General features: G+C 43.1%; 1 protein-coding gene across 1 annotated transcript in view; it reads left to right on the top strand.

Moving 5' to 3' along the window:
- Positions 1 to 17298, top strand: part of LOC138582434 (inactive dipeptidyl peptidase 10-like) — a 755097-nt gene that overhangs the window by 203247 nt on the left and 534552 nt on the right. The window contains exon 3 of the mRNA XM_069653734.1: positions 4184 to 4279. Coding sequence (XP_069509835.1) covers positions 4184 to 4279 — 96 coding nt within the window. The remainder of the gene's footprint in view (positions 1 to 4183; positions 4280 to 17298) is intronic.

Raw genomic sequence — 17298 nt, forward strand, 5'->3', positions numbered from 1 at the left:
TCCCCATACGCCCTACCTCCTATATCCCCTTACGCCGGGCGTAATACGCCCCCCATCAGCATTCATTTTCTATGAGTTTGTTGGGGTGAAAATGGTCAGCAAAAAATCTCAGCAAAAACAAAATGGCGATGTAACAACGTCATAGCCCTATGAATGACATCCAGTAGCCTGACTGAGTTACCTAGGGAAGGGGATCAGGGGTCACATCTTAAGGGCCTGTGGAGGGGTCAGACGAGGACAGGGTAGGGGAAAGTCTTCTCTTGGTCTTTTGATTGGGTGCAGGGTCAACTTCCTACTACCAGGAAAATGATGGCGGAAATTTTCAGCACACAATCTCAGAGTGTCCCGGGTACTGCGAGATGCATCCATGTCCTAAAGCCCATGTTGCACGAGCACGCCCTGTCTCTCTCTTTTTCGGGGTCCCGTTACCATGGCCCTCATTTTAGAGGATTTGTCATTGGAAAGCAGATTCTGCTGACTGCGTGATGTTGTGTGCTTTGGCCCTCGCATTACCATGACACATAGGGGCCTGCACTGCACACGTGTGGTGATGCTGGATGGGGTAATTCATGAAGATTCTGAGAGAATCAGAATCTGTGACAATTCGCACATAGTACCTTGACATGCTCCCCAACTTCTGACAAGTGATCACACATTTAAATAAACTGGCAGGGCTCGGAGGAAAGCTTCAGTTGGTTACATGTCTTTATATCGAAATCCGTTTTAGTGAATGCACATAGCAGCGGCCATAGCAAATAGGGGCACGGCCACAAAACATGCAGCTTCACCAGATCCATGCTGCATATTTTGCAAAAGGGGTACCTCTAGGGCCTACAATGAACTGGAAATAGCCCGATTGCCAGATGTGATAACAATCCTTATTCCTTAGAATAAGGGTGAATGAGGCACTTGGAAATGATCAATGTCCACTGGGAGCCTCATGCTAATGGGTGGAGAAGTCCCTGGAATGTAGCAGCCTGCGGTTGGGTCATTCCCATGGCCCTGGGAAAGTCCTCCTGTGTCGGAGGACATGTTACTGGCTGCATACATGGGGTAACTGCTCATTCATGTCTTCTGTCCGCATCAGGGGACGTTGCTAGGTCTGGAAAAGATCCGGGCTACACTAAGGTCGGGACTGGCGGGACTCAGGGTTAGCTAGCCTTTTGGTTCTAGCCCCTGAGCTTCTATCCAGGGGTACAACCGAAAGACCGGGGGCTATAGCTCCCAGCCCCTTCTAGCAGCGACTCCGGTCCGCAGTACTGTGAGCGTGTGCGTACAACGGTGGGACATGGTGGAAGCCAGTCCCACCGCACCTTGGTGCGATTTCTCAGATTGTGACTGGTTTCATCTAGCGTCCAAAGACCAGACACAATCTAGCAAAGTGCATCTATTGTAGGTCCATCGGGATCTGCCTGCATTGCCGCAGGTGCACACGTGACTGTAATGCATTGCGACTCACAGTGGAAGGTAGGAGGGAATTGGGTGGATTGGGAACCAAATGTGGCCCTAGAAATGTTTTGCCGCGTGGCATCAAATTACACCATGCAAGAAAGCCCAACAGAAGAACAGGGCCTGGGGGCTCTGTGCCCAAGGAAACTTGGAAACATTGGTCCAAATCGTGCATTTTGAATCACTTGTGTCCCTATGTAGGCATTACAAAGTAGTTAAACAGAACACTAAACGTTATAAAACATTTGTTAAGCTTGAGGAATAGCATAATGAAAGATTTATAACAAATTAATTGTTTCAAATAGATGTGGGGACATGAGGACAGATGAGGGAAAACGGTTTGGTGAATGGTAGAGAGGATAAGAGGAGCAGAAAACCAGGGTACCCGCACAAAAGATGCCCATCGTGAACTCTCCAGGGTCCCTGTAGGCCACGCCACTACTCGGATTGACCATTTTAGGGCGAGGTGATTGCATAAGGCCAGAGACGTTGCTATTTTGGGGGCTGAGTGGGCTGTAGCCCCGGATCTTTTGGTTGTAGACCCGGATAGAAGCTCAGGGGCTACAACCAAAAGGCTATAGCTAGCCCCAAGTCCCGCCAGTCCCGACATTAGCGTAGCCCCTGATCTTTTCCAGACCTAGCAACACCCCTGCATAAGCATATTTTCTGTATAAGAGCTTTGAAAGTAAGCTGAGTGCCCAGGGCTTTAAGTGGGGTAAGAAATCGAGGGGGGGACCGGGGACCTCTTTGGGGGCATGGCTTGTGGGGTGAACGTGGTCTAAAAAAGCACACAAACCATAGGAAGGTACGCAAATATATAAATGCATGTAAGCATTTACATATTTGTATGTGTACCTTGCTATGGTTTGTGTAGTATGCAAGCCATCTTTTATAAACATAGAAATCTATGTTTATAAGAGATTGCTTGAAAAGTACACAAACCATAGTAAGGTACGCACACAAGTATATAACATTTATATATTTCTGTGCATACCTTAAGGTTTCCGTGCTCTTCAAGTCATGTTTTTTAAACTTTTCTATGTTTATGAAAGATGGCTTGGAAAGTAAGATACGCACACAAATACAAGTCATCTTTGATAAATCCTGGCCGATGGGCAAAGCCTGTGGCGTCTTTTATAAACACAGAAACCAGCACAGAGTCCCCAGGTTCGCTGAGGGTCAAAGACGCCTTTGCGACCTGGGCAAAGGGACAGTAACTTCCTCTGGTGACCCCAGCCCACTTAAAGCCCTGTGAGGGCCAATGCTTACACATTGTTCCAGCGGAGTAGGCAGGTTTTGCCGCAGCAATCTCCCTCGACCAGTTGTTTTCAAGGAAATCGCAGAGAACCGTTCCAGCACATTCTGGAGAGCAGCTAAGTTATGCAGAAGCTGCGGGAATCCTGTCACGAAATCGTCCGACAGAAGGAATAATTGGGAAACAATCAGTCGACAGCAACAACAAAACAAATTGAAAATGTTAGGAAACCGTAAACGATGAAGACTGGAACAGTAAAGAAAAGTTTGTCGGGAAACGTTCCAAAGAAGGAAGATGAATCTCACATGAAATGATGCATGTTCTGGAACCCATGACCACTAAGATGGATGCCGCGCAGCAGTGGATTGTGTCGGCTTCCTGGCTTTTAGCAGTGCATGGGTAGAGTCCATATTCATTTAGTTTTCCATTTATAAAGCGCACTAAACCCTAAGGGTGTCAAGGCGCTGTTACATACATAGGCGCTGTTTCCTGGCCATATTTCCCAGTGCCTTTGATCGTCTGCTCGAAAAAAACGAAGAATGAAAGGTCTTTAAGTGGTTTACAAAGTTATTGTGGAATCTGCATGACCCAAGGGGAAATTAAAAAATGTTAGGGGTTGGTGAAGGTACCATGGCGGAGAAGTGATTTTATTCGGACCCTGGCATATTCGGCCCTTGCAAGGCACTTACCCCTTCCAGGTAAATCTTCCACTACACTGGGGACAGCTTCACAGTGCCAGGAACATTTTACGGCTAGAACCTGTGGAACCTTCAACCGGGATTTTTTCAGACCCCCCCTTCCCCACCTTCAGCTGAAGTTTCCCTTTCTCAACCTCTGTCCCACAATGCCATACTGTCATGTCTCCTTTACTCGTCCTGTAACCTCCGACCTTTTCCTTTCAGGGAGAAAATATATTGACCGCCATTTTACAATTCCCCGGGGGTGTTAAAGGGAGGGTAAAATTATGCATTAAAGGTGTATGAATGTTTTGACACTACATTTAACATGCTACCCTACACACTGAAGGGGATTTTCCACTTTCTGTTAGCGTGAGTGGGGGCATGGACCCAGGGTTACATATCCACCACTGCCATCCACTCCTCATGTCACACATTTGCCAGAAAAGCATTGCATCCCCAAGGAACACTTCTGTGCAGCCGCGCTATAAATGTCATGTCATATCATATCAAGGAATCCACCTGTCTTTTGTACCTGCTAAAAGATGGCCGCTTCCAGAGATATCCATTGTAAACGCCCCCTGCCATGCATCAAGGATGGGAGGGGTTTACACCAGTTTGAACTATGAAGTGTAAGCAATGCATGCAAACCCAAACACTACACCGGGGTACTGAAGTGCATGTAAGCGCGCACATTGCCGGTCCACCGCATGAAAAATGAGTTCCATTGTCTTTTAGCATGTACAAGTAGGAAGTAGAAATCATGAAGGTCTGGAACCGACAGGTGTTTTCTCTCTTCCAGAAGAATCCAAGCAACAGGTGGGGTCCAGACTCACCCTGGAGGACCTGGGAAAGCTGGAGTACCAGCTGCATGACCCCAAGGTGCGCTGGGTCAGCGGTGAGTGTGCCAAAGACACAGAGCCAGAGCAACGTGTGCATACCACGCACAGTAATACAGCCATGCAGACAAGCAACACAACCACACAATAGCATTACCACTGACATACATAACAGCACAAACACCCATACACACAGGCACCTACCAGCACAACAACGCAGACACACACCAGAATGTACAGGAATAAACAGTGTTAAATACCATACATATATCTACTGTGCAAAGCATTAAAGACGTGTCTCTTCTGCTAAACTACCTTTGCATATAGCCCTTCCTAAATTCTGCCCATAGGTGCAGTGTATTCTGCCAGGTTCATACAATATTAAATACATGAACATGTATACACGCAACAAAACAGAAACACAATTAGACACCAATACAAAAAAGCACAAGTATTTGGACACCATAGAACAGCCCTACACAAGGATGTAGACTAATTGTATTTTATTGTTATAGTTGTGTTTAGTTCCTAGTCAAATTTACAACTATTACATTTATATTTACATCAAATCATATCAAAATTCATACATTCAATTTGTTATATTACAAAACAATACATCACAATAAGACTACATACATACATTTTCTTATAAGAATTTCACAAAATTCTGACCTACACTACATGGTATGTACATAACAAAACAGATCTGCCTATCAGTTTTTGTGAACTAAAAACAAAAAAATGAAAAACTGCCTACCATGCTTACTCACTTACAGAAATCTCACCACTTCTCTATGTTGAGATTTCTTATTTGACATGCTAATCACTCCTTTTTCATTTTAATTGATCAAAAGCAACCACTGCGCGGAGCCAAACGCGGTGTAGCGCAATGTGCATGGATTCAGTGTTCGTATTTAGACAATAGTGCCAAAAGTGCTCGGTTTGAATTGTTTTATACTGATACACATACCGCACATAGGTGGTCATGTATAGAGATGCAAAAACCGGGCACTCAGTAAGAACATGCCTTGCTGTCTCAAAGTTTTCACTATGTTTACAAATACGGCAATGACGCTGGTTCATAGACAATTGCCATTGAGTGCCACCGGCAGTTGATTTGTCCTCATTAATAAACAAAATTTACGTACCCCTGTGTTTGGGCATCGCAGAAGATATACTTGTGGACGAAGATATGAGTGAATAATTCCCTCAATTTGGTAGTGAAGTGTACTCATCTATATAAAATTACTTTCCCAATCCCATTTTTTCCAGCTTTTTTTAAATGCAAATTTGATGGATTTAAATCGCCTGAAGCAAGCCAAGTCAGTTGACCATTGGAGTTGGCTATACAATTCCCTACACAAATCATCATATTCATTTGAGTAATTTGTCTTCTTCAAATTAATGATGGTTTTTCCTATTATTCGTAACATTTGGCTTTCAGAATGACTAATTGCCTTCAAAGGGAGAAGACCTCTCTGTAACAAAATAGTAGCCTTCAGAGATAACAGGCCAAGTTCAACTCTAGCATATTGAATTGAACATGATGGAGGTAGGCGGAGGACAGTTCGCCAAAAGAATCCTTCTACCCTGTCTAATCAAGCTACATTTCTCATAGAGGGGTCATCTAGACAATAGGCTATTACAGGAATCAACCACTGAGTGTATAAAATCATGATTCCTTTCAGTGAGTATCCTGCGTAGTCCGAGACAAAGCTAAACACGAGCATAGATATTTGTTTGCCTCAACGTATCTTGTTTTCTATAAGAGGAGTATAGCCAAGTCTACGGTCTATCACAAGACCTAAATATTGATAAGATTCATTGTCATCTATAGTTCCCCAACTTATTTCCTTTTTGAGCTTATTCACTTTTTTGGTTGAGAAAACATAATCTGGTTCTTTTTTAATTTGTAAAGAATGTTCTGAAGCAAATAGACCAAGTTCTTCTGATATTGCTTTCATACCACTTACAGTGTGATCATCTACAACAAGATCGTCAGCATAAAGACCCTTGTACATTTAAATTTAGCTGGGCAGTTAGCTTTCTTTTCAAGACGTTTTAATAATCTGGCTAGGTAGAGGTTAAACAAATGAGCTGCCAACAGGCAGCCTTGTTTAACTCCTTTGTTGATTATAATAGATCTAGTCATGCAGCCTTTGTTATCAAGGTGTATTTGGGTACTATTGTTGGAATGAAGCATAATTAAGATCTCCAATAACCAGCTGGGACAATTCATTTCTGTTAATATCTCCCACAGTTTCTATCTATTGACACTATCAAAGGCCGAGCAAACATCTATTAATGTGAAGTATACAGATGGGTTGTTTATCTTTTTTTCCTTACTTATGATCGCATCTAATAGGTGAATATCGTGGGTAGTGCTGGACTGGACCCAGCTCTAAAACCTGTCTGAAAGGGATGGAGTAACTGATTGTCTTTAGTCCAGCACTGCAGATGATCTAAAACTATGACTGCAAATAATTTACTAGTAGTATCTAATAGTGAGATTAGATGATCATTTTCTGGGGCAATCCACTCACCAGCCTTATACACAGGGATTAGAATTGAGGTTTTCCAAGATGCTGGTATGTGTTTTTTACTGCACACTTTCATACAAAGGACATATATAATCTCTGTCCAAATTGCAGGGTCATGTTTAATAACCATAGACGCCAAGCCATTTGGACCAGGAACTCTGGAATTCTAGGTTTTGCTAATTATCTGATTAATGCACTGTTTGAAAATTCTAGTGGCCATTCTTCTAACAACGATTTCTGGTAAGCCTCATACATCATTTTCGATAAGTAAGCCACTCATCTTTCCTCACCTATCGAATTCAATGGTTGAGGAAGGGGGTTTCCTCTAACTTTATTCTGTGAATTCCACACTGGACTGGTGTATTTTGTTTGCAGTACACCTATCATCTGTAGCCACTTGAGATTAAGTTTCTCAGCTTTTCTACTTTTCCGCCAGCTTCTATATACATTATTCAATGTTTCCCGTTTCCTGTAGTAATCAGTAGCAGGCATGTTCTGGCTTTTTATTATACAGAGATTTCTCTGATGTAATCTCTTAACCGCTAATAATTCTGTATTAATGTACACTAATAACATTACAGCTCAGGCACATAACAGTACAGCATAATGAAACATGGTAGCACACACCCCCCCCCCGCACACACACACACCACAAGAACACCACTACAAAAACATACAAGAACACTACCACACACACCAACATACAATAGCACAATACACAGCGATGGAGGTAAACAATGTACACACACACATTTATACATATCAGTTAATAGGTACACAATAGAGCAACCAGAAACTCATATTCAAAGGCAAACAACACCGCACACACAACCAAATAGACACACAACAGCACAGTGACATAGCAAAATGCACAAATCCTCCCACCATCGTATAGGCACAGAACAGCACAAGCACACTAGAATGTAATCATGAAGACATACACAGTCCGATAGCTACGCAACCACACGGGAGCACCCGATGGCCACCAAATCAAATATCAGTACAACCACACAGCAGCATAACCATGATAATACAGGCACACAACTGGATACCCACACAGACACATCCATAATTCAGCACAGCCACACACACACCAGCATAAACTCAGACACACATTCTTACAAGAATAAATACAAAGATCAACACATCCACCAATGAAAAAACATTAGTAGAGATGCAGATGGAGGGGTAGTGTGAGCTTTTGGGAGACTGCTGGCCAAGCCCTTTGCACGTCCATAGAGGTCAATGGTTTTTCACCCGCCAAAAATAAATCTCTCGTTTCACCCACTCAGATGACAGAAAAGGTGGAGAGGTATGTGTACCCTCTGTCCCTTGCTCCCTTGTGACTTTCTCTCACTAGCACCCCATTTATTGGAATGCTGTTAGCCACATTCAGGTTCCTGATCCTGTTACAAGTATACCCAGTACTACACTCCCACCCCACCATGTTACACTCTCAGCTTGGCTCCCACTGTGCAGTCCTTCTTGGCAGGCTGCACTGTACTCGTGCCATCCACAGGTGGTTTGATGTCTATCACATTTTCCGTGTGGTGTGTTTTCACAAGAATGTTTAGTCGCCATTGTTAATCACTGAGTGCTATGCATTCGCGGTACAGGCGCCCTAAGAGTTCCAATGGGTACAATACTTACTGTAGCCACACACTTCAAGTACCACAATACAGGCCCACCTCTGCTCATCACGCTAAAACCCCAAAATTGATATTTGGAGTGCTCACGTACCACAGCACTAACACCTGAACACGTAGGCCCTTGAAGTGAGGTAGTGCTATCTGGGATGCATGGGGATGCAGAATTTACTCTCGCACCAACAATAAGGCAGACTCAGGAAGGTGGCAAAACGTAACTGGTTCATTTGCAATTATCTAAAACAGGGAATACAACAGCCATCAACTGACGTTTGTTCAAGTCTCTCACCATGTTGCATGGAAAAACATACATTTAAAGCAAAAACTCATCATCATTGACGTCATACTACGTGGCAAAGTAAGAAAACCTAACTGGGACTGTGGCTGGTCTCCGTGGAACATCTACATATACTTTTCTATGGGGGCAAGGATATTGGATCTCTCTAATCAGGTGGACAACTATGCCCACCCCTAGTGCAAGTCATCTTCGCTGTCATCAAATACACGTTTCATTGGCTTTTAAACTATAAGATCAAGGAGTCCGTATTAACGTGGCCCTCTACAATTGGTTGGCACGCTTGTACCCTTCTGGAATATTCCACTCGCTAGCAGCACGCAAGCTGGTGCCCCAGGTGCTTGGAGGGTTGGCTTGACCATGCCTCCCCACCCAATTAGCCCATCATCTATCATCACTCCTGCTGTCTGCCATTCAAATTGTCTTTTAACTCGGCCTTGTAAAATAGCACTGCACCTGGGTATAGAAGGGAGTGTGAGCACAGTCTTATCTTCAAGTATCGATGTAGCTTGCCCAAAGTCTATTTCGATCTAGACCATGTGACAGGAGACGGTGTTTGAGCTCTTTCTTTTGTATTTAACACTATTAAATGAATAAAACCTGCCACTCATAGTGTTTTTCCATTGCACCTTTTCCATTGCACCAAACAGGAGCTCGTCTTTGCTTTTCACGTTTATTGTATCTTCTCGAATAGATAACCAGTTTCTTGGCTGCCCCAACCCTTGTCATTGGCCAGACAAGCCTTCTCGATTCTTCCTTCATTGTCAGCTGTTTTTTTCTACTGTGCCACACTTTCAGCCCTTCTGTTCTTGGGGTCCTAGTTTGCTTACAATATGACGTGGAGCATCCAAATTCTATATACATATATATATATTGGCGGCACCGCCTGCATTCTATTCACTACTTATAGCCAGCCTTCATGATTACTTAGTATGCTTGCGTTTCAGCGTCTGTACATTTAAACAACAGCTTGCATTTTCTTCAGTGCTTTTCGTATGTGCAATATTCATTCCGCACAATAAATGTCACTCAATTCTTTACTTCGTCATCAGAATCTGGAAGGTTTATATACTTTCTTCTTTGGCATCTCCCTTTGGTACGCCATGTCTGCTTCATCTGACGTCACCAGGCTCTTCCCTTCACCGCTTCACACTTCTTTAAGGATCTCCCTTAAGAGGCTGTCATTTCTTCCTGGATACATTATGTAGGGTCTTCTCAATGGATACCCTGTTTCGAGGATTTTTCGTGGAAGCTATACCAATACTGGCATTGTGCATGTCTACATTTCTGCCTTCCAACATATGGACAGAATAGGGGCGGGACATCTGGTAGAGGCACCTGGCTCCTCCTCTACACTCCCCCCTCTGGTTGATTTATCGACCACTCTCCCATCAGCCTTCTTATCTAGAAATCCTCGTCTGACATTTTTTTCTTTGGAGTCCATGTCTTCACTACTCCTTTCAAAGATCCAGCTGATTTGACATGCTCATCAATACTCCAGGTCATGTTGCACCATTGTCCATTTGGATTGCAGTAGATCCATCATCCTAAATACTTCTTGTGGTTTATTGGATACAGGAACGTCATTCCCTAAGGTGCTAGAATACTGGCCTTTACTTAGACTCTGATTTCTTCATCTGTCAGATACTTGGGTCCAAACCCAAACTCAACATCGATCATGATCTTCATTCCTACTGCTTTCTTTGCTGTCTTAATGCACTGTGTGATTAGTATTCTGATCACACATAATCCAAACATGATCATCACCAATAGTGCTCCCAAAAACTTAAATATTCTCCATCCATTGTGGAACCGATGAGAAGATCGATACAAACCAGCTTTCATCTGCAATAGCTTCTGTTTCATCTTCCATCTTGATGTGTAAGTTTGTTTACATTGGTATGGCCTCTGTCAAGGTCCCATTCTCGTCATCATGTGAAGGTATGAATGTGCAACATGATTCTCTGATTTTTGCATAAACACCTCCATCCATCGCTGTACTCATGTACAGGACGTATCTGTTCTGAAGAGTCATTAGTCTTATGGCTCTCAGTTCTTCTTGACCGCATTGAATCCCTTTATGGTAGCGTTGATAGTCTGTTATCTGTAACCATTTGGCATTTGCCATCGTCTGGATCCCTAGCATGAATGTCGCTGCGAATACTGCCGAAGTCTGACTGAACACCTGTGTTCATACGGAATAGCATCGAAAGCTTCTATTGATTTAGCTGAAAAGTAGTTATCTCTCTTTGTTCGATTGAGAAATCCAACTGATCTCCTCTGAGATGAGCATCTGCTTTTGGAAACTCTCCAATGTTCGGGTCACTCTTTGGAATCACTGATGCTGGAACATGAACAATCACTATAGAACACAGCCCTCCCCAGTCCTTGGGCAACTTCATATATGCTCTGGATCCACAGGCCCAGTAGTGGTCCATTATTACTACTGTTCCATCCTTCATTCCTGGTACATTGAAAATTCTGCTGCATTGCTGATTCATTCCAACTTTTCTTGTGCCATTATTTCTGAAGCATAGTTCTGCACTATCTAGAGGCACTATCTGTAACAGGCCTCCTTTATCATCGCCCCATGTCAGCAACTTTGCAATCTTCGGTCATTGATGTTTGCATTCATTCACTGCAGTATTTATAACTGGTTCATAACATCCTGTAAGTGCTAATGCATTGCATATAACCAGGCCTTCCTCCCATCCACCGGGAGACAGCACCGTTCCCTTGATTTTCCGCTGACCTCTCTCCTTGCATCTCCATATTTCTGCAGGGTTCTTCCCTTGACAATGGAGCTTTTTGTTTATTTCCCACCTGATTCCTGCTCCATGAATTTCAGGCTGTCCATATCTTATCACGTGATCTATAGTGTGGGGTCTCTCTCTTGTCTTTGAAACTTGCACATAGTCATCTTCTTCTGGCGCTGTCTTCTCGGTCACCCATACCAAGGATGCCGTCTGACCCTGGAACTGACCTGAGTGCAAGGCGCGTCAGGCAACGACCTTTTTGAACTGCTACTTCTATAGCTATGTCTATCTTAGGATTCGCCATGGTATAAGGTAAGAGAGCCCAAACATAGCAGCTCTCCTTTGAGGTTCTCTCCCCCACCTTTTTCATGTGCTGATACCACATGTTATTCCCCAAATGTGCTGTGCTGTCTAACTAATTATTTAACTCATAATCATCCTCCCTTGTATTTCTATTGTGTCTCCCTCTTGCAAGTTGTGCGCGTGCATAATGCTCATGAAGTACATCAAAAACGGTCCTTCCTACAGGGGGAATCATAGGAACACTTGTCATAGAGATAGGTGACCTCACATGCGTGAATGGAGTGTGGATAATCACAAATGGCCTAGGTATTTCAGTAATAGACAATTCTGAGAGATGAGAGAGTCCTGAAGTGGGAAGAGTCAAAGGAACCCCTATCTTGTTCGAACCGATAAAGTAAACAGTATGGATTAGCAAAATCATGAAAATAATGTTAGATGTTGAGCACACATGTATTATGCCCCAGTACATTAATCCCCACCATTTACAATTCTCCACACGTCGTTGAGTTTGCTCACTTTCCAAAACTGTATCATTCTTGACATTCCTCATTGTGCCTGTATACTGCTTTAAGGAAGGAAAAAACCTTTTTAATCAGGCAACTCTGTTAAATGGCCAGGCAATTGCAAGATCTGTTCATCTATCACCATGAGTAGCTTCCTCATCGTAGTGCCATTTTTAGGATCATACAGAAAGGTACGTGTATCTGTACTGCGCCCAACAAGAGCAGGACAAGCTCTAAGTATAAAAACAAAAACAGCGAGAAGGAGCCTATGGGTATCAGCATCTGACAGGACCATTGCATTTTAAACAAACAAAAACTCAGCGAGGACTTAATCTGGAAACTGCTCACGCTTCCAGTAGTCAATTCAAACTCCAAGTTTGGCATATTTAGAAAATCAACACTTTCTAAAGTCCAATTCAAAATATTCCTGTGGCTCAAGAACTTGGTTTGCACCCCTGCTATAATATCTATAAAGAGTGTCTGGGGTGAGCCACAATCCAAATGCACACTTGCATTAATTTACTCAGCAACCTTAGCAGCGTTCTTCCTCGTCATCGATCAAGACTGCACATGCAGAACGTCTTCTTCTTGTCTTGCTTCCGAAATCGACAGCTGGGGGTGCATCGGTCTCACCAGCATAAGGCTTTACATTGCTCAAATGTATGCAGGCACATCTCTCTTGGACTTTTAAAGCTCAGGGAGTAATTTTTTCCACCACATAGGGACCACTAAACCGTGGCTCGTGCCACTTCTGGGTAAAATTACGCACTAGAACTGGATCTCCAACAAATAGTGTTGGTACAGGTAAAAGTTCTTGAGTTCTGGTTGCTGAATGGTCTTCATATGTGTCCCGAGACCGACCCCCCTTGAGCTTGAGTTGATCTGAAATGACAGAGATACTAGCGGTCATACATCTCAAATAAACACGTAACTCGTTTTCTAACATTTCAGCAGTTTTCTGGGCATCATTTCTGCTCCTCGATAGAGGAGCCAAAGGCATTCTCATTTGCCTGTCTGTCACTAGCTCGTGGGGTGTGAGGTGGTGGTCCGACCCAGGTTGATTCCTTAATGCATGTAATGCAAGGGGCAGGCAATACAGCCATCCCTTATTCAGTGTCAATTTTAACTTCACAATTCTTTCTTTGAGGAGACCATTGAGTCTCTCACATATTATGTTTGCTTGCAGGTGATAAGCAGAAGAAAACTTGTGTTTTTTGCTTAGCAATAGGCTAATCTATTCGAATACTTTGTTAACAAAATGTGGTCCATTGTCGGATCTCAGCACCTCACATACTCCTCTTGGAACTTTGAACGTTTTGATCCACCTTGAAAAGGGACACACCACCACTATCATATACCTGTATCCACTACATACTTGCAGCATGTCAACATAATCGATATGTAAATGCTGAAATGGACCATTCAGTCGGGGAATCACTCCTTTAATCATTCGCAGTGTGTGCCCACCGGTAAACCTTTGACATATGATGCAATTTACTACATAAAATGCAATGTGTTCTAAAAGGTTCGGTACGGACCAGTCCTCCGCAATAGCTGCTGCAAGGCTCTCCCTAGTTCCATGCACAGGGTAGTGCAGCTGTTAAAGTGCTACCTTTAACAAGGCTACAGGCATCACCATCTTTCCAGGGCTGTCCTGTTGCCACAATGCTTCAGAGGGGGACAAAGAACACCCCCTCCGTTTCCACAATTCTTGCTCTTCCTGTGGTGCACTGCCTTGAACTTCCATCAACTGAGTTCTTGATAAGTGATTAAACTCTTCATTCATTGTTATAATCGTGACATCCTTTTCCTTTACATCTGGAGTATCAAAACTCGAAATATCTGGTTAATATGACACCCTTTTGGCCTCTTCGTCTGCGGCTTTGTTCCTGCAAGAGATAAAGTCAGTTTGCTTAGTATGTGTTGCACATTTAACTAATAAATGGCTACTGGGAGTTGTAGTGCCTTAATAAACCTGTCCAATAATGCTGGGAGTTGTACTGGAGTGCCATCCACTCAGAGGTAACCCCTCCTTTCCCAAAGTGCTAACCCTGTGTGTATGGTTGACCTCACATAGGTGGAGTCACTGTACACCGTCACTTCCTGTCCTTCATTTTTTTCGAGCACAACAACAAGCGCCACCAATTTTGCAGCTTGTGCTGAAAAGTGAGACGTAGACTTGCACTTACTATAACTTCAAATTCCCCGTTTGCTCTATGTCTTACTACAGCAGCACCTGGATGCCTTTCTCCACTAGTTTGATGCATTTTTGAAGACCCATCAATGAAGAGAATCTGCCCCCTGCTAACGCATTCTCCTTTGCGCATGGGATGTTATTGTAGAACTCCTCATAGTTAGCGTAATCATGCACATGCTCTCCCTTTACCACAGGCTCAGCTATGAGTGTGGCAGGGTTCACTATTTTACACCTGACTATTTTGATGGCTGGATTCGTTATAACTACTTCATATGCAGAAGCTCTCTGGGATGTCAATGTACCCTTAGGTTTTTCCAAAATGTCAAACAAAGCATGCTCAACAAACAATGTCAAAGAACACCCCATCACAATACTGGTGGACTTCTCTATCGCGAACGCGGCTGCTGCCAGCGATTATTTGCATGGAAAGTGCCCTCTCATAACTGGATCTAGAATTACCAATATAATACGTCAGAGGTTTGTACCCCAATGTGGTTCTCTGTGTAAGCACTGCTGTTTTGACTGTCCCATTTGTATGCGAAAATAAAAAGAACTCCTCAGCATAATTGGGAATTCCTAAAACTGGAGCTGCACAAATTGCTTTCTTTAGCATTTCGAATCCTTCCTCCATTTCCTCAGTCCATACTATCTTTTCTTTATAACCTTGTGGTTTCTTTAGAGCCTGCAAAAGAGGTCTTTTGTATGAACTATAATCAAACACCCACGCTCTAACATAGTTGCATAATCCCAAAACTGCTGCATTTGCTTTACTGTGTGTGGTTTTGCTGTTTTCATGATCGCCTCAACTCTTTCAGGTGTGACTCTCTTCCCATCATGTGAGATCAACTGACCTATATGCAACACTTCTTCCTGACAATATTGCAATTTCCACTTTATATCCTTTGTCTGCTAGGATAGTCATTAACTGAATTGAGTCCTGTCTGCACTCATCTTCTGTTGTGCTACAAACTAAAATAACATCTACGTTCTGTATCACAACACTTTTCAAATCAATATGGCCTATGTCCATATGGAGGGCCCTATTAAAGATTGATGGAGACTCACAGTACCTTTGGGGAAAACGAGTGCTCTTCAGTTTAGTTTGGCGAAACGCAAATGACGTCAGGTCTTGGGAATCCTTATGCAACGGGATTGAGGAAAACACATTTTTCAAATCAATCACAGTGAAATAACGTTCCTCTGCTGGGATACTGCATAATATTGTCGCTGGATTCGGAACTAAAGGAAACTCTGCCTCTACAATCTGGTTAATCAGTCTCATGTCGTGCATGAATCTCCACGACCCTCCTTTTGATTTCTTTTATTGGATACACCTCAGTATTACAAGGTGACTCTGACATCACTAAAATACCTTGTTCCATTATGGCTAAAATAGTCTTAAAAATACCCTCTTCCACCTCTCAAGACATGGGATAGTGTCTATCTCGAGGTAAAATTTCTCCTGGTTTCAGCTTAATCTCAACCTCTCCTACCCCGTTCAATAGTCCTACATCATAGGGGTGTGTAGTCCATACCTGGCACTTTCTCCAAGTCCTCATCAAAAAATGCTGGACGCTGACGTACTATCACCATTGGCTGTGGGATTTCTCTTTTCTCTATTCTGATCCAATACTTAATACTCATCTCGAATACCACTTCATCATCTGATGGATCATCTCTAAACATATCCTCATCAGTGACGTCAGTCAACATATACCATTCCCCAAGTGCAATCCCTGTTCTCCAGGGCCTTCCCTTGTCACCGGTTCCTTCGAGCATGGCCATTTCCCCTCGCACTATGGCTGCATCTAACTCTAGGGGAACAATCTGTCCCCCCTCTTCGTCCATAGGTATCTGTGGTCTGAACAAAAATGTATAAGGTATTCTCATAATCTTTCCCACTAAGCTGGGTAGCAATGTCAACAAAATTCATACTCCATAACCTCTGGTTCTAATGACATTCCTCGCAGAGCCATTTGCCCTGTAAATGCCAATATAAATTTGCCCACATTCATCTAATGTATCCCTGAAGAAGAACACACTATGCCTTCATCAGTAAAAGAAATTGTCAATTTAGGTTTCGTCATTAAATCTCGCCCCAGAATATTGACTGGTTTCAATGGTGCTTACTGCAGTTGCAAAGCCTGTTGCATTTGCGGTGCTTACACTTGATACACTGTCTGATCTTGGACAAACCTGATCCTGGCTTGTGAGCTATATGCTGGAGGATATGCTGAGAATGGCCCATTCTGTACATACCATTGGCTTCCACATGTTCGCGCAATGTGCCTTGTCATTCCACATGTCCAACATACAGTAGGAAACCCTCTAATTTGTCACCCTTTGTTTAAACCTCATTGCATATTCTGATTATCATTCTGCATATTTTAAACCCCCCCTTGGTTATTCTGAAAACCACCCCTTCCTCTTTAGCCCATTCCTCTACCCTGTGGCATAAACCCAGTCCCTCCTTGATCCAGTTGGTGCTGATTATTCATCTGCAATGTACCCACTGCTTGCTGCATTCCCAATCCTTCTCCACTTGTCAATATTGCCCCTTCTATAGCATATTTTGACAATTTCTTCTGAACTAACTTTGCTTCCTTAAGTTTTCTAGCATCTTCCTTTTTCTTATTTTTCTCTTGCTACCGCTGACAGTGATGCACTATGGTCAACTGGTTTTCTGACCACTAATTCCTTAAACTGCCTTTGTACCGGTTCAGGTACTCCCTGACATAAATGTGGTAAAATACTGCCACTGTCTTTCCCCTTGTTTCCCGCATTCTAGGAGTCCACCGTTCCTGAATGCTTTGAATATGAGCAAGTGGATCTTCATCA

Source organism: Ambystoma mexicanum, chromosome 3q (genome assembly GCF_040938575.1).
Source record: "Ambystoma mexicanum isolate Mex_15411 chromosome 3q, UKY_AmexF1_1, whole genome shotgun sequence".
NCBI classification, from domain to species: Eukaryota; Metazoa; Chordata; class Amphibia; order Caudata; family Ambystomatidae; genus Ambystoma; species Ambystoma mexicanum.